The sequence below is a fragment of the Puma concolor genome, chromosome A2 (assembly GCF_028749965.1).
Source record: "Puma concolor isolate L17-30 chromosome A2, mPumCon1.1.hap2, whole genome shotgun sequence".
Lineage (NCBI taxonomy): Eukaryota > Metazoa > Chordata > Mammalia > Carnivora > Felidae > Puma > Puma concolor.
Window position 1 is genome coordinate 94,160,732 of NC_141668.1, and position 22,819 is coordinate 94,183,550.

At 41.1% G+C, this 22,819-nt stretch overlaps 1 protein-coding gene across 9 annotated transcripts in view; it reads left to right on the plus strand.

The window, feature by feature from the left end:
* NME8 (NME/NM23 family member 8) overlaps window positions 1-22,819 on the plus strand; it is a 63,779-nt gene that overhangs the window by 4,475 nt on the left and 36,485 nt on the right. For 8 of the 9 annotated variants that reach the window (XR_015248108.1, XR_015248107.1, XM_025929886.2 and 5 more), the window contains 6 exons: window positions 3,198-3,269; window positions 8,256-8,372; window positions 11,173-11,239; window positions 12,333-12,406; window positions 15,573-15,665; window positions 17,006-17,193. Coding sequence is in view for 7 of the 9 variants with exons in the window: in XM_025929886.2 (XP_025785671.1) it covers window positions 3,198-3,269; window positions 8,256-8,372; window positions 11,173-11,239; window positions 12,333-12,406; window positions 15,573-15,665; window positions 17,006-17,193 (611 nt within the window). In the remaining 2 variants the exon portion in view is untranslated. The remainder of the gene's footprint in view (window positions 1-3,197; window positions 3,270-8,255; window positions 8,373-11,172; window positions 11,240-12,332; window positions 12,407-15,572; window positions 15,666-17,005; window positions 17,194-22,819) is intronic. The other variant, XM_086696980.1, reaches the window with a different exon arrangement.

The window sequence follows — 22,819 nt, forward strand, 5'->3', positions numbered from 1 at the left end:
TCAGTAATACTCTTTATTTTAGTTTTTAATAATATTATTAAATCCTTTAATTGTTAATACTTTACTACAATATGAACACTGTAATAATGATACCTAGACTACATTTATTTATTTGTTTATTTATTGATTTAAGTAGGCTCCGTACCCAGGGTGGGACTTGAACTCCCAACCCTGATATCAAGAGTCAGATGTTCTAGCAAATGAGCCCCCCCAGGTGTCTTAAGCTACTTTTAAATATAATCTTTAACTTCTGTCCTTTAATATTATAGATTAGTACCTTTTACCTCCTTCCTTTTCTTTCTTCTAAACTGTGGAAGCTTAAAAAAAGAAGAAGAAACGTAGACTCCAGCATGCTTTAAAAAAAAAAAAAATTACAACACAGTGCCTCTGGCTGACAGGGCTGAGACCCTCTCTTGGCTTCTTCCCAGTGGTTGAGGAACTTGCAGAAATCCCAGTTTGAAAACAATTGCCTTAGGTTGCAAAAACCATCTCTTAGAGAAGACCCTACCAAATGATCTGACAGCTGGCCAAGGGATGCTATGTTAATACAGAGGAAAACAATAATATTTAATATACAGTTATTGATCACTTCACAACAACTTGAAATTTGTTGTTTCCCCCCAAGTTTTTATTTAAATTCAATTTAGCTAACATACAGTGTAATATTAGTTTCAGGTGGAGGGTTTAGTGATTCGTCACTTACATACAACACAACAAGGGCCCTCCTTCATGCCCATCACCCATTTAGCCCATCCCGCTCCTTCCAACAACATCCGTTTATTCTCTATAGTTAAGAGTCTGTTTTCTGGTTTGCCTATCCCTGTCTCTTTTTCCCCCTATGTTCATCTGTTTTGTTTCTTAAATTCCACGTATGAGTGAAATCGTATGGTATTTGTCTTTCTCTGACTTATTTCGCTTAGCCTAATATTCTCTGGCTCCACCCACATTGTTGCAAATGACGGGATTTCATTCTTTTTTATGGCTGAGAATATTCATCAGTCGATGGTTGATGGACACATTTGGGCTCTTTCCAGAATTTGGCTATTGTTGGTAATGCTGCTATAAACATCAGGGTGCACATATCCCTCTGGATCAGTATTTTTGTATCCTTTGGATAAAGACCTACTAGTGCAATTACTGCATCATAGGGTAGTTCTATTTTTAGCTTTTTGAGGAAATTCCATACTGTTTTCTATAGTGGCTGCACCAGTTCACATTCCTACCAACAGTGTTGAGAGGGTTCCCCTTTCTCCACATCCTGTGTTGTTAATTTTAGCCATTCTGACAGGTGTGAGGTGTATCTCGTGGGTTTTGTTTTTTGTTTTTGTATTTCCCTGATGCTGAGTGATGTTGATCGTCTTTTCATTTGTGTTTTAGCCATCTGTATGTCTTCTTTGAAAAAATCTCTATTCATGTCTTCTGCCAATTTCTTTGCTGGATTATTTGTTTTTTTGGTGGTTGAGTTTGATAAATTCTTTATAGATTTTGGGTACTAACCCTTTATCAGGTATGTCATTTGCAAATATCTTCTCCCATTCCACGGGTTGCCTTTTAGTTTTGTTGATTGTTTCCTTCACTCTGCAGAAGTTTTTTGTTTTGTTTGTTTGGTTTGTTTTTAATCTCCATGAAGTCCCAATAGTTCATTTTTGGTTTTGTTTCCCTTGCTCCCAGAAACGTATCTAGTAAGAAGTTGCTATAGCTGATGTCAAAGAGGTTGCTGCCTGTGTTCCTCTCTAGGATTTTGATGGTTTCCTGTCTCACATTTAGGTCTTTTATCCATTTTGAATTTGTTTTTGTGTATAGTATAAGAAAGTGGTCCATTTTCATTCTTCTACATGTTGCTGTTTAGTTTTCCCAACATCATTTGTTGAAGAGACGTTTTTTCCCCCATTGGATATTTTTTCCTGCTTTGTCAAAGATGAATTGACCACATAGTTGTAGGTCCATTTCTGGGTTTTCTGTTCTGTTCCACTAATCTATGTGTCTGTTTTTGTGCCAGGACCATACCGTCTTGATGACTACAGCTTTGTAATATAGCTTGAAATCCAGAATTGTGATGTCTCCAGTTTCTTGTTTTTCAGGATTGCTTTGGCTATTTGGGGTCTTTTGTGGTTCCATACAAATTTTAGGATTATGTGTGCTAGCTCTGTGAAAAATGCTGTTGGTATTTTGATAGTGATTGCATTAAATGTGTCAGTTGCTTTGGATAGTATATTTGTTCTTCTAGTCATGAGCATGGCATGTCTTTCCATTTCTTTGGAACCTCTTCAGTTTCTTTCATAAGTGTTCAATAGTTTTCACAGTATAGCTGTTTCACCTCTTTGGGTAAGTTTATTCCTAGACATCTTATGGTTTTTGGCACAATTGTAGATGGGATGGATTCCTTGATTTCTCTTTCTGCTCCTTCATTATTGGTGGATAGAAATGCAATTGATTTTGTATCCTGCAACTTGACTGAATCTGTGTATCAGTTCTAGCAGGCTTTGGTGGAGTCTTTCAGGTTTTCTACATAGAGTGTCATGTCATCTGTGAAGAGCGAAAGTTTGGCTCCTTCTTGCTGCTTTGGATGTCTTTTGTATCTTTTTGTTGTCTGATTACTGAGGCTAGGACCTCTAGTGTCATGTTAAACAACAGTGGTGAGAGTGGACGTCCCCGTAAGCTCCGTGACGGATGCAGAAGGAGGGTGATGTGCAAAGAGGAAGATGAAACCTCGTAGATCTGATCGAAAGAAGTGAGACAGGCCCATATGGCAGCAGTGCATTGCTGAAAGGGACCTTGGAGCCCCCAAAGGAGGCAGGAAAGTTCCGGGTGGAGCAGGAGAGGATTTACAGCAGGAGGGAGCAAGACAGGATTCTTGGAGGAGGGACACTTGTCCTGGGTTGGAAAAGGAAGGGCCAGAGCTGGTGAGGAGGGAGGAAGCGTGGGTGTGGTTTGACAAATGGAAGTAGGTGAGTTGAGCCACAGGCTGGGTACCACAGAGGTGAGCAGTGAGAAGTAAGGTCGAGGCTACCTGACCCATGGCCTGAGTCACCAGTGTGTACGGTTTGATCCTGAGAACACATGTGACGTCCTCAGAAAATGCTGTAGGAAACATCACAATAAAAACTTTATGTGATCTGCATTGTTTTCAACCTTGTGTATCTCATGACCTGGATATAGCTGCTTTTATTATTATATAACATACATATTTTTTTCAGGCAGAAGCTGACAACATTGTAACTTTGCAGTCATTTAGAGATAAATGTGAACCTGTTTTTCTCTTTAGTGTTGTAAGTATCTTCATCATCCAAAATATATCATCAGATTCCAATCTACAGTTAAATATTGTAAAATTACCGTGGTACTATTATTTTCTGATTATAATAATTGCCGATTTTTTTTTTTGCCTTGTCTTTCCTTGTCTATTAATATATTTGCTAACCTGACCTCTAGAAGCCTGTAATGGGTTGAGGAGGTTAGACTACCACACACTGAGTTTATCAGGAAAGAGAAAAATAAGACGGATTTACCTTTCCTGAGGAAATAATCAGAAATTGGTATGCTGAATGATTATTTACAGGAGTGAAAAATGAGAAATTTCCTAGATATGCAGTAGGAGAGAATTGGTTGTGAGTATTCGTGTATAGAAATACAAGGGAATACCTATGTGATCACTATTTTATAATATATGTTGCTTTGATCTCTGTATGTAGAAATGTGTAGAAGGAAGACAGGAAGAGTATTCACCAAATTGTTAATAGCGGTTTTCTATGTATGGGAGAAGGATGCAATATTTGAGTTTTCTTCTTTATACTTTTTAATATTTTCCAAATATTCTGTGATGAAATACACCTTTAATAATCAGGAAGGCATGGTAAGGGCTGTTTTCTAGAAGGAGCGTATATACAGTTAAAAGCTAAGTTATGTGGCCTGGAGTGTAGTTACTGCAGAACCCGAAAGTGGGGATAGTAAGGAAAGGCTTCCCAGGGAGGGCTTGGACTGTTCCTCTGCTATTGGATACTTCGATTGTTATTATTTTTTTGTATTAGAAATAGCTATTTAAAGACATTTCTTGGGTACGGGCACCTGGGTGGCTCAGTTGGTTAAGGGCCCAACTCTTGATTTTGGCTCAGGCCATGATCTCATGGTTCATGAGATGGAGCCCCGTGTTAAGCTCTGCACTGACAGCGTGGAGCCTGCTTGCAATTCTCTCTCTCCCTCTCTCTCTGCTTCTCCCCTGCTCTCTCTCTCTCAAAAGAAATAAATAAACATTAAAAAAAATCATTTCTTGGATATAACTTTTTGCTTCTGTTAAATAAGTCCCTTGCAACTATTTCAAGGAATTGAATTCCTAGGTTCATTGAATATTAGACGTTGCCTTCAGATCTTGCTCTCAGTTGGACATGTAGGATTTGATGATTTAGATGAGGCGTCAGCTGGCTTTTTCTGTAAAGGGTCAGATAGTAAGTCTTTTTAGCTTTGTCAAAGTGCAGTGTCTGTGTTGGGTCACTGTTCGTTGACCCTGGGCCTAGACAAAGTTTTGGAAGCAGAGTGGGTAACACCCAGAGATGGGATTGGTGGGCTAGTATTCGGAACAGTGACGAGACTCGTAGCAGTAGCAGTTAGGAACATGGAACCGAGGAAGACTGGCCAGGGGTAAGGCCACATAGAGGCTGGAGCTCTGGGACCGCCATCATCACCCTGCAGGGTTAGTCAGGCCTGTTCAGTAGACCCACCCTCCTTGACTGGACCATCCAGCCCAGTTATCTGGGCTCTCTTATCTGCAATCAGTGCCAGGAGGAGGAGTCCACCCTTCTTCCCAATCGTGCAGTGTTCATCCTTCTAATGCTCAGAATTTTCTTTTCCTGACTCAGTTCTCCCCGTTCTCCCCCCAACGCTCACAAACCCTTTCATTGTGTAATGTCTGGAATTGAGAGAAGCAATTAGCACACTTCCTAGGCTCTTTAGTCGCGGCTCTGGGCCTTTGCTGCATTTCCTTGACTTACCTTAAATCTGGCTCCTAAGTTAGGACACATTTCTCTGCAGCCCAGAGTGGTGACTGGTGTCTCAGATTATGTGTCTTGAGGCCAGAAGTAGAATTGGTATTCCCTTTACTTCTTCTTACTTTGATAACTTGCTTTTCCTTGCCAGTTAGAGGTCTTTTCCTTGCTAATTTAGCTATTTGGCTAAACCTCCTCTCCCCCCACCCGCACTCCTGTCATTTACTGGACTTCAAATCAGTTCTGTCGATGACTGAGGACTTTGGCGTGTGCCTCAAAGGCTTCCTTTCAAACCCGTGTCCTGCCGTCACCCCAGGGACTTCAGCATCCACATTGGCAACCTGCCCGGTACTGTGGCCTCTCAATTCCTGACGCCCTAACTGCCCGTAAACTTTTCTCCAATGCACCTCAAGCAGTTGCTCATGTAGTTATGCCTCAGATTTTATCGCTCCTTGCGATAACCACACCTATAATCCTTTATCTAAGAATCTAGTCTGTGAGCACACAATCCCCATCACATCATCCCTTGTTAAAAAAAAAAAAATGTCCCCACAGGGGCTCTTTGTATTGCTCCCCACCCTTAGCTGACAAGAAATTCATTTCAGCAACTTTCCGCAGGAAAGGCTTTTGCAAGGCGCATTAGAAGGCCCCCAGAATTGTTGGAAAGTTCCTTTTAGTGGGGAATGGTAACTAGAATGCCAGTATTTATTTAAGCCTTTCTCACCTGGATCCTTTCAATGTCCTTTGAAGATGGTTCAATATTTCCAATTAAAAAGTAATACTTTCTTTGGTGCCACACCCCTCTCCAGCTATCACCCACCTCTTTTACCTCATAGCTAAATTTCTCAGAAGAGTTTGCATATTTAGTTTTACTCCACTTTTTTTTTTCACATTCCATGAATTCCTCAACTCATCCAATCTGCCTTCTGATTATTCAAGCAAATTTGCTGTTGCCAACGTACCCACTTACCAGCCTGTTGTTAAATACGCGGACACTTTGAGATTCATCGTGCTGTACCTCTCACATGTATTGAATGTGGTGGCTATGCCCTCCTTTTTGAAACATTGGCTTCTGGGGCGCCTGGGTGGCGTAGTCGGTTAAGCGTCCGACTTCAGCCAGGTCGCGATCTCGCGGTCCGTGAGTTCGAGCCCCGCGCCGGGCTCTGGGCTGATGGCTCAGAGCCTGGGGAGCCTGTTTCCGATTCTGTGTCTCCCTCTCTCTCTGCCCCTCCCCCGTTCATGCTCTGTCTCTCTCTGTCCCAAAAATAAATAAACGTTGAAAAAAAAAAATTAAAAAAAAAAAAAAAAGAAACATTGGCTTCTTTTGGCTTTGTTACTTGGTTTCCCTTTTGCCTACCTAGAATGCTATTCCCCTCCATCACCTTTCCAGGTTTACCTTTCTTTAAAAAATGTTTTTAATGTTTAATTTTTGAGAGAGAGAGAGAGAGCATGAGCAGGGGTGGGGGCAGAGAGAGAGGGAGACAGAGAATCTGAAGCAGGCTCTGTGTTGTCAGTGCAAAGACCGACACGGGGCTTGAACTCATGAACCAGGAGATCATGGCCTGAGCCAAAGTTGGACACTCAACTGACTGAGCCTCCCAAGTGCCCCGCAGGTTTACGTTTCTTTATTCAGCCAGTAAATTTTGATCTTATCATGCTAATACCTTCCTTAGAAAATTGTCTCCACACAGTTTCCATTGTCTCCACCTGTATATAAAGAACTCAAGTTTACATCTTCAGCCGATTCCTAGACTCTGAGCTCCAGAGGTGTGTATGCAACTGGTGTTCTGACATCCTTCTTGGGTGTCTCAAGGGCATCTCACAAGGGACTGGTCCAACACCAGACCTGCCCCCCCTCCCCTGCCATCCCCAGGAAATGTGGTCTTCTAAGTGTCACCTCATTTGGTGCTTAACATCTTAATTTATCTACTTTCTTGACAAAAACATCACACCCAAAACACTCCAGACCTTGGACCTGTCAGTTTCATTACCCAAGTCTTTCTCACACTTATCTGCATCTTTCTGTTCTTTCCATCTCCGTCACCACAGCCATAGACTGAGCAATCATCTCTCTCATCATCACCTCTAGGATAGCCCTACTTTGTATACAGACATCTTCTCCTGCTCCCTTCTAACTCTAAACATGGTAAGTGAAAGGATTTCTACAAGTAACAGTTCTAATTGTGGTCACTCCCTCTGTTTAAACGATGCCTAAGGCTTCCCACTGCATTTAGGTTAAAGGCTGTGCTGTTCCATGACCCACAAGGCTCTGCATGGTCTGGTTCCCCTTCACTGTTGGGCCTTTTCTCATTCCAGGCATCCCCTCACTTTCTCAGCTGGCCTTCACATTTGCCATATTCCCTTCTGGCCTCAGGACCTTTGCATCTCTATCCCTTTTGTCTAGAATACTCTTTCTTCTCCATTTTGCCTACTTATCTCTTACCCATCTTACACATTTTAACCCTGATATCAGTAAGCACCTTTGCTGATCTCTTTGACCATGACAAATTCTTGTAGATACTCCCAGTGCTTTGTACCTCTCTTGGTGGTACTTGTCATGATTGTTATTTTACATATTTTGTCTGTGTTAGTTTTTTTTCCCTCCTTTTTTGTGATGTAATTAGGCCATGTACCAGGACTGCCATTCCATGCCATCATGCCTGGTATTGTGCCAGTAGACAGATTTTAGTAAATATACGTTGAAAGATGGATGAAAGGGGCCATAGTGTCAATAATAATTAGAGAAGGCAAGGTTGGGAGGCCTGTACAGAACTGTTGAATGTAATTCAGGGCTGCCTTGCCTTTGGCTGAAGGAGGACAGGCAACGTGGAAGCAGAACTCAAAGAGCTGGGGTTTTTAAATCAAGATGTACTTTTACATCACTAATACTTTATTTTAAAATGGCTAATTGCACGGGTGCGTGGGTGCCTCAGTCGGTTAAGTGTCCAACTCTTGATTTCAGCTCAGGTCATGATCTCGTGGTTCATGAGATCGAGCCCCACGTCGGGCTCTGCACTGACAGTATGTATTCAGAGCATGCAGTCTCCCTCTCCCTCTCTTTTTTCCCCTTCCCTTTCCCCGCTTGCTCTCTCTCTCACTCTGTCTTTCAAAATGAATAACGAATAAATAAATATGAAGAAAAAAGATTAAAATGGCTAATTGTAATAGCTACAAAGAATTGATGGGGGTGTGAGGCCACATGGGGTGACTTAGTCAAGTTGAATTCCAGATTTATCCTGAAAATGAGTTTACTTTATGCTTTCTTTTCCCTTATAGAATGGCAAAATTATTGCCAAGATCATTGGTGCAAATGCCCCACTTGTTAATCAAAAAATTATTAACTTGATTGATGAGGAGAGGAAAATTGAAGCAGGTGAAATGGTTCGCCCTCAGGTAATACTTTAGATTACTGACTATTTTATTCTTTAAAAAAAATTTTTTTTTTAATGTTTATTTTTGACAGAGAGACAGGGCATGAGTGGGGGAGGGGCAGAGAACGAGGGAGACACAGAATCGGAAGCAGGCTCCAGGCTCCGAGCTGTCAGCACAGAGCCCGACGTGGGGCTCAAACTCACGGACTGAGATCATGACCTGAGCCGAAGTTGGTGCTCAACTGACTGAGCCACCCAGGCTCAGGTATTTTGTTTTAAATATTTGTCTCAGGTATTTTTTAGTTTCTCTTTTGATTTCTTCTTTGACCCATTGGTTGTTCAGTAACCTGTTTAATCTCCACAGATATGTGAATTTCCAGTTTTCTTTTTATAGTTGATTTCTAGTTGATTTCTAGTTATTTCTAGTCTATTATTGTGGTGAGAAAAGACGCTTGATGCGGCTTAGCATATGATCTATCCTGGGGAATGTTCCATGTACACTTGAGAAGACTGTATATTCTGCTGCTTTTGAACGGAATGTGTTGAAAATGTTAAGTCCATCTGGTTTAACATATAGTTTAAGTCCAGTGTTTTCTCACTGATTCTCTGTACGGATGGTTTATCCATTGCCGGGTGTGCTGAACCCACGAACGCTAGCTCTGCTGGCTGCCAGAACCAGGCTATAAAAGGATGTGTTCTTTTGGGGTGGGGTGCCAGGTGTGTGCTCAAGCCATGTTCATGTGGATATCAGCCACCTGGATCCGGGCAGAGAGAAAGTACAAAGATGGCGCCTGCTGGCCTCCCTGGTCTCCAGAAAGGATTGCAGTCAGCTGCTAGTTCTGTGTTAGTTTAGGAGCTTGACTCCCAGGCTACAGCTTTCAAGAGTTTCAAATAGGCTTCTTTCAGAGAAAAATTGGGCATGTCATTGAGCTGCTGGTACCCTGAGCCTTGATAGGATGGCCACAGCCCGTTCTTACTGGCCTGTTAAGAACTGTTTGTTTACCGTGACCCCCTGGGACTCATGGACACAAGCCCCAGTTGGCTTTCAGAGCCAGGCATTTTGGGGACCTGTCTCTCAGTTGGAAGTCTTAAAATCTGGGGCATTATATGTTGAGTCCAAACCCTTCACTCCTCAGGGAGATGCTGGTTGTTCCCTCCCAATGGTGTGTCCCTGTGGTGGGGGTGAAGTTTATGGTCGAGTTGTATCTCCACCTCTCCTACCCATTTCAATATGGTTTTTCCCCCCCCTCATTTACCAGATGGGTAGGAGCTGCTCAGGCTTTCTCTGGGTTTCTTTCAGAGGAAATTTGTTTGTATATAGCTGTAGATTTGGCGTGTTTATGGGAGGAGGTCAGTTCAGGAGCCTTCTGTGTTGGCATCTTGAATGGGAATCTCAAGAAATATGATGAGAGAGTTACAAACAACAAGACAAGGCTTAAAAACATTGAGTCATTTTCCCAGAAACAGGCAGCTAGTGGATGGTGAAACCAGAATTTCATGTCAGGCAGAGTGACTCCTGAATATAAACTCCTAATGGCTTAATTCTATCCAGCTTTCTCTATGTGTGCTCTGTTTTGCGTTTGTATTGTTGTTGGTCTGATTGTCCTCACAGGATGAAATCCTGTTTTAACTAATAGCAGTGTGAATGTAAGAAGTGTATTAATATATTTATTTTTATTATTCCATTTTGTTGACTGCTTTTGCTATTTAGCTTTCTTATCTAATTGTCTGGTCTAGCACAACCCTGTCTGATAGTAATAAAGTGCAAGTCATGTTGTGAGCCACATCCATGATTGAAAATATGCTACTAGTCACACTGAAAACAACAGAAAAGAAAGAAGTGAAATTACAAATTTTAAATCCTGTGTATTAAAAAGATTTCCACTTAAGGATGTACTCAATATAAAAATAAGGTATTCTACAATCATTTTTTTTTTTCATATTAAATCTTTGGAATGTGCTGTGTAGTTTTCACCTATGGCACATCTTAATTTGGACTAATTTCATTTCAAGGCTGAAATAATCTTATGTGGTTAGTGGCTGCCCTGCTGGCCAGCATACGTTCAGCAACTATAAAGTCAGATCAATCTGAAGTTATAGCTGGCATGATTATCTGATTCCTGATTATAGTAAGAACAAATGCTTCCAGTATAGTCATTTCCATACATTTGGGGGTCTTTATTTCATTGAGACTCTGACATTATGCATTCTCTTGCCAAAAAATGTATATATGTAAATGTCTATACCTTTCAAGTAGTTAAAACAGAATCACAGAAGCACTTTAAGGGATTCTCAAAAAATTAAGGCACCCCATCCCCATCCTTCCTCGTTTTTTACCCTGTGGTAGAAAACTGGCTGTTGTTTTGAGCAGTACAATTTTTTTTTATAAGTTAAGGAGGTATTTTTGCTGTTGCTAGTTTACCAAGAGTAATGGTCAGGATTAGATCTAGAAACTCATCAAATGCCCGTTTGATCTATAACATGATAATTGTGTATTTATCGCTTTCTTACTTATTAATCTCTGCTTCTTTCTTATTTTATTCCTTATGCTCTTCTTAAATTTTAAGGTCTTTTGGTTGTTGATCATTTTCCAAACAGCATGTATGCATGATTTCTGATAGCCTTCCCACCCCAATCATTTTCAACATTCCTTATTTTATTTTAGTGGGAAGATCAGGAAAAGTAGTGTTAGATAAATGCAGACATATTCCCACTTTACCTTATATCCCTTGGATTATAGATATTTATTAGAAACAAAAGTTCTAAAAATTCTTTTCCTATCATATTAAAATATAACTTCTACTTGCATTTCTCTTCCACAGTATCATGAAATTACGTTTGTGGACTCAGATGCGGAAGATGGTGAGGAATCACCCTATGAAAGTGCTGGTGAGTAAATTTCCTTCAAAGTAATGGCAAGGGATTCATGTACATGGATGCTCATTAAGGCACTACTTGCAAGAACAAAAAACTGGTGGTGACATCAATGTCATTGGTAAGGGACTGGTAGGCTAATATGAGACTCCGCTATTAAAAAGCAAACTTTTTTGCTCCTCTTGCCTTTCCTTTGGTCTCTGTTTCTGAAGCCTTTCTGAGGTTACCCGGGACCGGGCATTCCTGTCCCCTGTGACTAACTAGACAGCAGCTTCCTCTTATTTCATCCTTCATCATCTTCCAGAACCTCATGAAAACAATTTCTTCCTCAATGACCCACACACCGGTTTACTTTCCAGTTAACGATCTCGTGTGTGGACTGTCTGTGTAGGCGTGTGAGTGTGTGTTCATACCTTGGAGCAGAGACAAACAGCGTGCTCAGCGAGCTATTATGCACTAAAAACTCATCAGGAGAGTGTGTAGATAAATGTGGATAAATCTCTAGATGGTCAAATCCATCAGTGTGTGATTTTGCTTGCATTGTAGCTCTACTCATCAGTGATACTGAGCTGGATGGATCATGGGTGTGATTTTAATCCATTGTATTAAAATAACTAGTGCCTACCTAACTTTTTTTTTTTTCTTTTTGCCTGTGGACCACCAATTGTTGTGAATGTTTGTCCTGCATGCAAAGATAGGAGCTGCACTTTGATTCTAAGCAGAAACTCTTTGGTAGTTGGAATGCTGTAATAAGAGCAAAGCTGTCAATGGACACACATTCACTGGACATTAACAGTTCACATTTCTTTTTTTTTTTTTTAATGTTTATTTATTTTTGAGAGAGAGGGAGAGAGAGCATAAGTGGAGAAGGGGCAGAGAGAGAGAGGGAGACACAGAATCCGAAGCAGGCTCCAGGCTCTGAGCTGTCAACGCAGAGCCCGATGTGGGGCTCGAACTCATGAACTGTGAGATCATGACCTGAACTGAGGTTGGACGCTTAACCGACTGAGCCACTCACGCACTCCATATTTTACATTTCTAATTGCCAAATCCTTCATTATCTAGACTTTGTGTCAAGAAAATGAAATTCTTCTATTTTTTTCCCTAGAGCAACTATACAGTATTGCTATTATCAAGCCCGATGCTGTGATTGCTAGAAAATCTTTAGAAATTAAAAAAAAAGTAAGTGATATTTTCCAACCTTACTTTAAATTAATTGCAGCATAACAACCTCTTAATTGTCAATTTAGAGACAAGCTTACTGTTTAGAGTAAAATAGAACATAACAAATTTCTGGTGCTAGTTATCTTTAAAGGCTCTGAATGTATTGTCTTTACAAAGGTTGGGCCTATTCAAGCATCTTTATTTAAATAATTCTGCTCTACCAGTGTCCAATATTAATGATAAAAATTATAGCCCTCATATTGGATTATAACACATGTTCTTCCTGTTTAGTTATTAGCAACACAAACTTGTTATAAGCTCACATTGGTTTGTTTTGTTTCCTGTATGTTGTGACAAATGCAGGGTCCTTTTTAGATACATGGGAGTGTAAGGAAGCATTTATTGTTTTGCTTTAGAGCCAAAATAAATTTTTTTAAGAGGAAAATTGCATTCTTTTTTTTATTTAAAAAAATTTTTTTTAACGTTTATTTATTTTTGAGACAGAGAGAGACAGAGCATGAACGGGGGAGGGTCAGAGAGAGAGGGAGACACAGAATCTGAAACAGGCCCCAGGCTCTGAGCTGTCAGCACAGAGCCCGACACTGGGCTCGAACTCGCAGACTGTGAGATCATGACCCGAGCTGAAGTCGGACGCTCAACCGACTGAGCCACCCAGGTGCCCCGAAAATTGCATTCTAAAACAAAGGTCAGCAGATGTATAGGGCCAGAGAGTAACTGTTTCAGGTTTGTGGGGCATATGATCTCTGTCACCACTGCTTAACTGCCATCGCATTGAGAAAGCAGCAATAAGCAGGATGTATACAAATGGGAGTGGCTGCACTCCAACAGGCTTTATTTCAAAACGCGGCAGTACTTTGCTGACTCCTTAACAATGACTTGGCATTGAAACAGCGTCAGTAAATTGAAATTTGAAAGAATGTTGTCTGTGAAATAGAGGGTGTCACCTAGGGAGCTATCAGGAGGGATTGGAGGTTTCTTGATGAACTTCCCATCATGCATTCTTTCTTTAGCTACAGCAGTGTTCTCGTTGACTGAACTACACTAAAGTAGATGGTCCATGATCATAGTATTTATGGTCTCTTCCATTTGTGAGTTGATTTAAGTCATATCACTCTCTAAGCGTAGCCCTTTCCTTCCAGATTTTGGTGTGTATGTTAGGGGGGACACAAAACTGTACCCCAATCCCCCATATGTTTCTTACACTTGATAAAGTTTTAAGAAATAATATCACAATGCCATGATTTACTCTTCCTTATTCGAGAGTGTGTTTGAATAGCTAGGACACAGTAATGATTTTTCAAGATTCTATAATTCTTTTTAAGTTGGGGTAGTACAATTAATCGTAAGTTCATCTTGATCTTTTTGTTGTTTTGACATAGTAAATAACATTTCAGATATGTAAATTATGAGTATCTCCTAAATACCTCACCTCTGTGGAATACAGTTAAGGGCTAATAACAAACAGGACAAAAAAATCTAAAGAGTGCTTTGACAGGGAGAGAGCCAAACCATAAGAGACTCTTAAAAGCTGAGAATAAACTGAGAGTTGATGGGGAGTGGGAGGGGGGTGTGGGTGATGGGCACTGAGGAGGGCACCTATTGGGAGGAGCACTGCGTGTTGTATGGAAACCAATTTGACCATAAATTTCATATTAAAAAAAAAAAGAATGTTTTGAATAGAAAGAAAATGAGCAGACGATATTTTTCAATTAGGGTAAAGGAGAAGTTATTGAGTTTAAATATTTCTTGGATTTTATTTTCTGTTGTCAGACTCTAAGTAATGTAACAAAGACATGATTTAAATATTTAGAAGTTATTCAAATGGGACAGTCAAAAGAGGGTTCAGAAAGATGTAAGTCGTGCTCTGCCATATCAACAAGACAAATGAAAGCAGAACCAGTAGCGTGTTGACTTTTATTTTATTTTATTTTATTTTACTTATTTTATTTATTTATTTTAAAACACTTTTAAAAACATTTGTTTTTTAACATTTATTTATTTTTGAGAGAGCATGAACTGGGGAGGGGCAGAGAGAAACACAGAATCTGAAGCAGTCTGGCTCCAGGCTCTGAGCTGTCAACACAGAGTCCCATGTGGGGCTTGAACACACAAATCACGAGATCATGACCTGAGCCAAAGTTGGACCCTTAACCCACTGAGCCACCCAGGCGCCCCCAGTGTTGACTTTTATAATAGAAGCAAAAGGCACCTGGTGCTGGATACTCCCAGGTCAAAAAGAGCTCAAATTATTGGTGTTGTTTAATGTAATTCCTGAGTTGCTTTGAACCCGGATTATACTTATATTTCATCATTTAGTACCTCATTAGATTTGTCTTATTTGTCTCAAAACTTCTCTTTGTTTCATTTTACCATACTTGAGTGGCACACAAACTGGATTTATCATTAATTTAAGGGTTTTTTTAATGATAAATCACGACTAAATGTTAAATTCTATCCTTCCCCATAATTTGGATAGTTCTTTTTTGTTTTTGCTATAAACTATACTAGATTATGAGTTAAAGCCTCAACAAAGGAAAGCCTTTTAAAAAATGTTAAAACGATTTTGAAGATAGATGGTTAAAAAAATGCTTATAAATTTATGTTTTTATGAATGATTCAGAACATGATATTTTCCCTTGAAATTTAGTTAGTTCTTTCACATTTTGGGGAAAGTCACTTAAATAATAGAAATACTGAGGGGCGCCTGGGTGGCTCAGTCGGTTAAGCGTCCGACTTCGGCTCAGGTCACGATCTCGCGGTCTGTGAGTTCGAGCCCCGCGTCGGGCTCTGGGCTGATGGCTCGGAGCCTGGAGCCTGCTTCCGATTCTGTGTCTCCCTCTCTCTCTGCCCCTCCCCCGTTCATGCTCTGTCTCTCTCTGTCTCAAAAATAAATAAACGTTAAAAAAATTTTTTTTAAACAACAACAAAAAAAGAAATATTGAGGAGTCTCTGGTTCAAGCCTTGGAAACTGAAATATAGGAGGCCTGAAAAGGGCCTTCTTTGTTCATGTATTTTTAAGCCTCTTCAAACCTTATGGACCGTATTGAAGTATTTTACCTGAAAACTCATTCAAATCTGTTAAGCACAGGAAACAAATGTCCTTGACTTGTTTTACATGTGGTCCCATAACACGTCTGGATCTGACCTTCCTCTCTACTGAAAGATTCTCGAGGCAGGATTTGTCATAGAAATAGAGGATAAGAGAGTGTTCACTGAACAGCAAGTAAGGGACTTCTACAGTCGAATAGCAGACCAGGTAAGAAAATTAGAAAAAAAAAAAAAAAAGCCACTGTGTTTTCGAATCCAGTGTATATTTTGAATCCATATTTTATTATTTTTATTAAAAAAATATTTTTTTAATGTTTATTTATTTTTGACAGAGAGAGAGAGAGACAGAGCATGAGTGGGGGGTGGGGGGGAGTGGGCAGAGAGAGAGAAAGAGACAAGAATCCGAAGCAGGCTCCAGGCTCCGAGCTGTCAGCACAGAGCCCGACGTGGGGCTCGAACTCACAGACTGCAAGATCATGACCTGAGCCAAAGTTGGATGCTCAACCGACTGAGCCACCCAGGCACCCCTGAGTCCTTATTTTAGAAAAACAAATGGATAAGTCTAACCAGCCAAATTAGCTTCTGTTGTCCTGTTGGGGTCCATATCGTGGTAATGCCAAAGAAGGCGGTGATGCAGTCTCCAGTAGAAACAGTGGCAGCTGAGCGAAAGCAGATGGTCCAATTGTATTTTGTTGGAGTGAAGACCTATTTAACTTATGTCCTCTCAGACTTTCTGCATTGGCCTCTGGAAGTGAATAGCCAGGCCTTTCCTATAGATTTTTATCCCAGGTTGAAGGCTCCTTGTCATAAAGGCTCACAGGGAAGCTTTAATCCTTTCATTATCTGAAAGCCTATGTCTTTTGCCTGGGGGAGTATTAAGAAAGACAGTGCTGTGTTCGAGAAAGTTCAGTGGTTTAGGGGTCAGAAGACATAGCTTCCAGAAATGTACTGTCCAATATGGTAGCCATTAGCTACTTGTGGCCGTTTGAATTTAAATTCATTAAAACCAAATCAAATGAAAAATTCAGAGTCTCAGTTGCAAGTGCTCAGTAGCTGCATGTGGCTACCTATGTTGGAGAGCACAGAATGTGTTTTGTCATCAGAGAAAGCTCTAGTGAACAGCACTTTGTCAGCTGGCTGTGACACTCCAACCATCTCTCTTGGCCCCAGGAAAAGGTTGGACCGGCTGCCTCAGTATCACCTGGGAGCTTTTGAGAAAATCTAATTCTAAAGCCCCATCCTAAACCTATTGAATCATGAACTCTGGGATTGGACTTTCCAAATCTGTGTTTCAGCAAGCCCCGTAGATGATCTGGAAGCATCCTGAAGTTCGAGAATGGTTATTAGATCATCTTTAAGATCAATCCCTGTTAGCTGTGAACCTCTATCCTTCAAAGATGTGTTTGTTAGCAGTGGGCTTATAAAGAGAACACTCCCTTGCCCTGTGATCGTGAAGGGGAGGATGTTGCTTGAGTTGGGTGGTGGCTGCCATTTTTGTCGATCCATATCAGAAGCCTGAAGTAGGTAGTTTATCCTCTTATTTTGTAGCCTGACTTTGAAGATTTTGTCCTTTTTATGACAAATGGCCTGAGCCACATTCTAGTGATATCTCAAGGAAATGAAGAACAGCCTGCCTGGGAAGAAACTGAACCCAATCCCGAGACTGAAACTAAAGTGGATGAGGATCATCACCATGAGGTGGCCCCACCTACGCTGAGGAAGGAGAAGCGGTACAGGTAACTCGAGACCATTTACATCATATGAGGACGTAGTGAAGCGTAGTGTCCAAATACCTCAAACACATTTTGAGGTACACATTTAGAACACACATTTTTACGTTGGAACCACAAGTATTTCTTCCAGTCAATCTAAAAAAAGTGTATATTCAGCAAAGCTGGGATTTCCCTGAAAGTGTATGTCAAGAGGATTAGAGTTTACGTTTGTCTTTCTAAAGCTGGGCACACCAGTGTGGCCTCCCAGCCTGGGGCCCCAGGGATAGATTGGGACCATGTGTAATCCCTGCCAGGCCTATCTTTTCTGCTGTCTCCCCACATTCACTCCCACTTGCCCCGGGTCCTAAGGACATCAAATGTACTCTCCCCTCTTACTTTCGGCAGTTGGTTATGAATTGCTAAGAACTGAATGGTTGTATGTTTTCACTGATGGGTTTTTAAATAGTTGAAAATGAATGTAATATATACAGTCCCGGTTTCATGCACTGGCGTTTGTGCCTTTTATTCCCCCCAAGACTCAGAAAGTCCACTTTAACCCAAGAGTCATCGGAACTATGTCTGAAAGAAAGGTGGGTGAGAGTCTCTGAGTCTTGAGATTTCATCATGTGGCTGGACAGAGCATCTTCATTGCATTTTCTGGCCAGGAATCTCCAGAACTTTCCTTGTTGTCCTATTAATGTGTGCAGTAGCTTTTCTTGACTAGCTACATCTGCTGGTTCCTACCGATGCTTTTTAGGTAGCAGGAACTAATGTCATTCGTTGCAAGTTTTGAGTGGGATAGAGGGACTTATAGGTAAGTTGGCTGCTGACAAAGAGCTTTGTAAACAGTAGTACTTACTTTCACAGTTTTAACAGGGAATGATGGTCAGTGGTCAGAGGGAAGGTTTGGTGGGGAGAGTTGCGCTCAAAAAGATACCAGGCTTCATACCAGGACTTCTGAGCCATTAAAAAAATGTCCTGTGAAACCCTCATTGTTAGCAGCTGGCATAAAAGAAGTCAGTATTCCACTGGTGCCATTGTTCTGGGGCAAGTCTGTGTCACATCTGACTTTGGAAAGCATTTGTCTCCAAACGTTCGATACCAGCATAATCAGATGAACAATTTAGGCAATTGGCAGGGTGGGCATGGAGTGAGATGTGTTAATCTTGCTTTGGCAAAGTCTGCGGTATTTCTTTTCTGAACTCAGAGACTCCATTTGCGTTTGGCCCGTCGTTACTCTGAGCAGTGGCCACCAGCAGGCAGCATGGAGTGGTGGGGTTCAAGTTCGTTTGTCTGGGAATCTGTTTTCACAGCTCGTGTTCTGGAGTCAGAGCATAACAGGGGCTGTGTACAGCTGCTGTCATCTTTTTTTTTTTTTAATGTTTATTTATTTTTGAGAGAGAGAGAGAGAAGGAGAGAGCACAAACAAGGGAGGGGCAGAGAGACAGGGAGGCACGGAATCTGAAGCAATATCCAGGCTCTAAGCTGTTAGCATAGAGCCCGATGCGGGGCTCAAACTCATGAACCGCGATATCATGACCTGAGCTGAAGTTGGATGCTTAACTAACTGAGCCACCCAGGTGCCCTGCTACTTTCATCTTTTAAGTAAATCTAAAACCTAAAGGATAAAGAACTAAAACTCTCATGAATGATGTACCCATTTGTTCACTGTTTTTCTTTATGGCCGCCCTTCCCCCACCTCAAAGCCTCCTCACCTTCCTCTATGGGTATTGGGAGGAGGGAGTACTGGTGGGTGAGGAAGAAGGGAAATTAAAAGCAGGACAATTAGACTGGGAGTGGTAGGTGCCTCCTTCTGTGAACGTGAACAGAGCTCCCCGTCTTTGTTGGAGTGTTTGCCCTATGGAGAAAAACTCACATGTGAACCCACATGGTTTGGGAGAACTTTCTTCGTGTTGTCAGTTGCCCACTGGACCCCATGGCTGGCCGGGAGGAGGGAGTAGGAATCCGGAAAATGGTTCAGGCATCCATGGTTTTCATCCGCATTCCAAATTTGTTCATGATGACTTCTGATTATGGCACATATACTATCTGTTTACATGTCTGTCTCCTTAATCAGTATATTAAGAACGCAAAGGTCAGAGTCCTTTATCTCTGCTTTCTGGTCATTCTGCAGAAGAGGAAGGGCATGGTTCTATTAGCTACATTGTCCAGAGTCATATAAGTAGTTCCTGGCCATTTTCACTAATTCATTCACTCCTGCCTTCCTTCATTCACTCATTTATTCTGTTATGCATCCTTCCTTTATGTAGTATTTATTAAAGTCCTACTATGTGCCAAGTCTTGGGGATACAGAGATGGGTGAAAATTAAACGATCTCTAAAGTCCCTTTTGCTCTAAATCCTTATGACTGACTAAAGATGATAGTTCCGACCTCCTATAATATATTGCATTTCTCTGGCCACACAAAGTGTCTATTGTATTCTTAGTAACCTATTTATCTCCTATACATGTCATAGCTTGTAGAGAGCAGGTTTTTCTTTTATAAAACTCTCATTTAAATTAAAGATAATGGGTACCATTTCTTTTTTTTTTTTTAATTTTTTTTCAACATTTATTTATTTTTGGGACAGAGAGAGACAGAGCATGAACGGGGGAGGGGCAGAGAGAGAGGGAGACACAGAATTGGAAACAGGCTCCAGGCTCTGAGCCATCAGCCCAGAGCCCGACGCGGGGCTCGAACTCACGGAGCGCGAGATCGTGACCTGGCTGAAGTCGGACGCTTAACCAACTGCGCCACCCAGGCGCCCCAATGGGTACCATTTCTAAAATAATCTTTAAAAGTATTTCTGGGATCAGAGCAGTCTGAATACTATACCCCTACTATCTATTCCCATCTCCAGACCTTTCTTGCCTCTCTGGAATCAAAGGGAACCTGGACTAATAAGCATCTGGCCACAGGTGAGGCCTGGAGCTCTGTGTACAGAACGAAAGAGAAGGGGAGGGGACAGGTCACAGGGGGGACAAGAATCTGGAGAAAACCACCAGCCTTGGGAAGAACAAACACAGACTTGTGACTTCCCGGGGCCAGGTTGACACTGAACTTCACTGGGCCTTCCTGACCCTCTGAAAGCCCAAGATGGAGCTGAGTGGGATTACTGAAATGCCCTGCCTTTGAGGACCAGCTCCATAATGGCTCTTACCAGAGGAACAACAACCTGCTTGCTGGTAGCCTAGAGGTCATTCTGGCCTTTCAGCCATAGGGTTTCCATCACCTAAGACACTCAAAACCAGGTGTAAGTCCCAGTAAACAAACCAAGAAAAATGACTGTCTACCAAGGGGAGCCTAGTGGCCAAAGGAAGATCTACACAAACACCAGAACACAAGCCCAGTGAGAAAGAACTACTAAGGATAGAAAAGTCCTCAAGTAAAATAATAGTAATAGGAGTTATCATCATAGTAATACTTGCGATCCAAGTGCTACATACACATAAAAAGAGACTTCTCATTTGAACTATAAAATAAATTATGATTTGAACTCTAAATTCAGTCTGATAGTCATTTGAGACTCGGTTTAATGCCTTGGAAAATCAGATACAAGAAGTAGCTCAAAGGACAGAAAAAAAATGAGACAGACTTCATGAGAGCAGACCAGAAACAACGTGGAGAATGTACTGGAAAGATCAATGTGCTAATAAGAGAGATTCCATACAGAAAAGAAAGAACAGATGAACAAGCTATAACTCAACGAATAATAGGGAAAAAATTTCCTGAAACGAAGAAACACATGCATTTGCCGACTGAAAGGGTTTACGGTGGCCCAGTCTCGACTGATGCAGAGAAACACAGATATGGGAATATCCTGGGAAGACACACTGTATGCCATTTCCAGAGACAAAGAACAGCCCGTGGTGTCCTTAGGATGTCCAAAACCCCAAGCAGATAATTTCCTTAACACCCCTCTCCTCTATATGACAATATTATTTTTATTTTTATAAAAATTTTAAAGGATTTTTCTGAGAGGGAGAGAGTGTGAGTGAGTGGGGGAGGGGCAGAGGGAGAGGGAGAGAGAAGCTCAAGAAGGTTCCACCAGCATGGAGCCCGAGAGAGGGCTGGATCTCACAACCGTGAGATGACAACCTGAACGGAAATCAAGAGTCGGGCGCTCAACTGCCTGAGCCACCCAGGCGGCCCATGACAATATTATTTTTAGTACTAGCTATTAAGCAAGACGATAATAGCCAGAAAAAAACCCCATAAATAGTGAAAATTGTCCTTTACAAAATTTTGTGTATCTATGAACATAGAAGCAAAAAGTAAAAAATGAATATTTTAATATCAAAAATGAAACAATAGGTTAATACTGTTTAATTATATTAATATGTTTTCTTAGAAAGGAAAACATTTGCATACTTATATATATTAGTCTATCACAGAAACAAAGTGCAATTTTTGTTTGCAAGCCTTAAGTTTTGATGATTTGCTAGTGACATTCTCAAAATTGATCTTCACTGGATGTCAATAGAGATACGTAAAATTCCTGTTTCCTGATAAATTCCAGAAATTGAAATCTGCCAATAGCTCTTATTTTAGAATTGATTCTTATATGCACAGTAGAAGCTAGAGTACACTGTTTATTAAATGTAAATAATAAAAATGCCAACTTGAAGCCCACACATATATTATTAAAATTAAACACATTATAACCACAGGAATTGTTCAGAATGTGGAGAAAAGTTTTTTGTTTTTGTTTTTTCAAGGAGGAGTAGTAACATACCACTAATGCTATTTAGAATTGCTGGTGCATGGTGATGCTAAGAAGCAGCCCAACTTTTAGTTTAAAAATTGGTTTAAGGGGCGCCTGGGAGGCTCAGTTGGTTGAGTCCGACTCTAGCTCAGGTCATGATCTCATAGTTCGTGAGTTCGAGGCCCGCGTTGGGCTCTGTGCTGACCGCTCAGAGCCTGGAGCCCCCTTTGGATTCTATGTCTCCCTCTCTCTCTGCCCCTCCCCTGCTTGCTCTCTCTCTCTCTCTCTCTCTCTCTCTCTCTCTCTCAAAAATAAACATTAAAATTAAAAAAAAAATAAAAGAAATGGTTTAAAATTTCTTAGAGACAGTGCATCCCCCAGTGACTTGCACTTTAGGTATTCCCTTTACACCAACTGCCTGTCTGGCAGCAACTGAGAATAAGTTACTTACAAGGACAAATCTCTGGCTGGCATGGGACTTGTCATCAGACTCCTGAGAGAAACAGACCCCCTCCCCCATCTTAATGAAGCCAGGATATCCTTTACCTAGTGGAACAAAGGAAAAAGTTCAGGGACATGCTTAGGAATATATCTCCTGGAAGATATTTGAGGGAAGACTTGTCCAAACAAAAAATGAAAAGAGATACTTCCATCTGAGGGAAAAAAGCGAAGGGAAACAATTCTCCTCAGAGAGGAGAAAGACGAGATGAAGAAGTAACACAGCATTTTAAGGTTCTTTTTCGAGTTTGCAGAAGTGGAGATGGGTGGAGTGTTAGAGCTGAGAAATAGTGTGTGCCAGGATGCAGGAAATACTCAGAACATATGCGTTTGGTTACGGAAGCAGGTTAAAGATGGTGACCATTAAGGCAGTGGATGAGGATACATGGGACCTCTATGTTAACAAGGGAATACCACGGAATGGATAGCAACTTGCTCAGACCAGC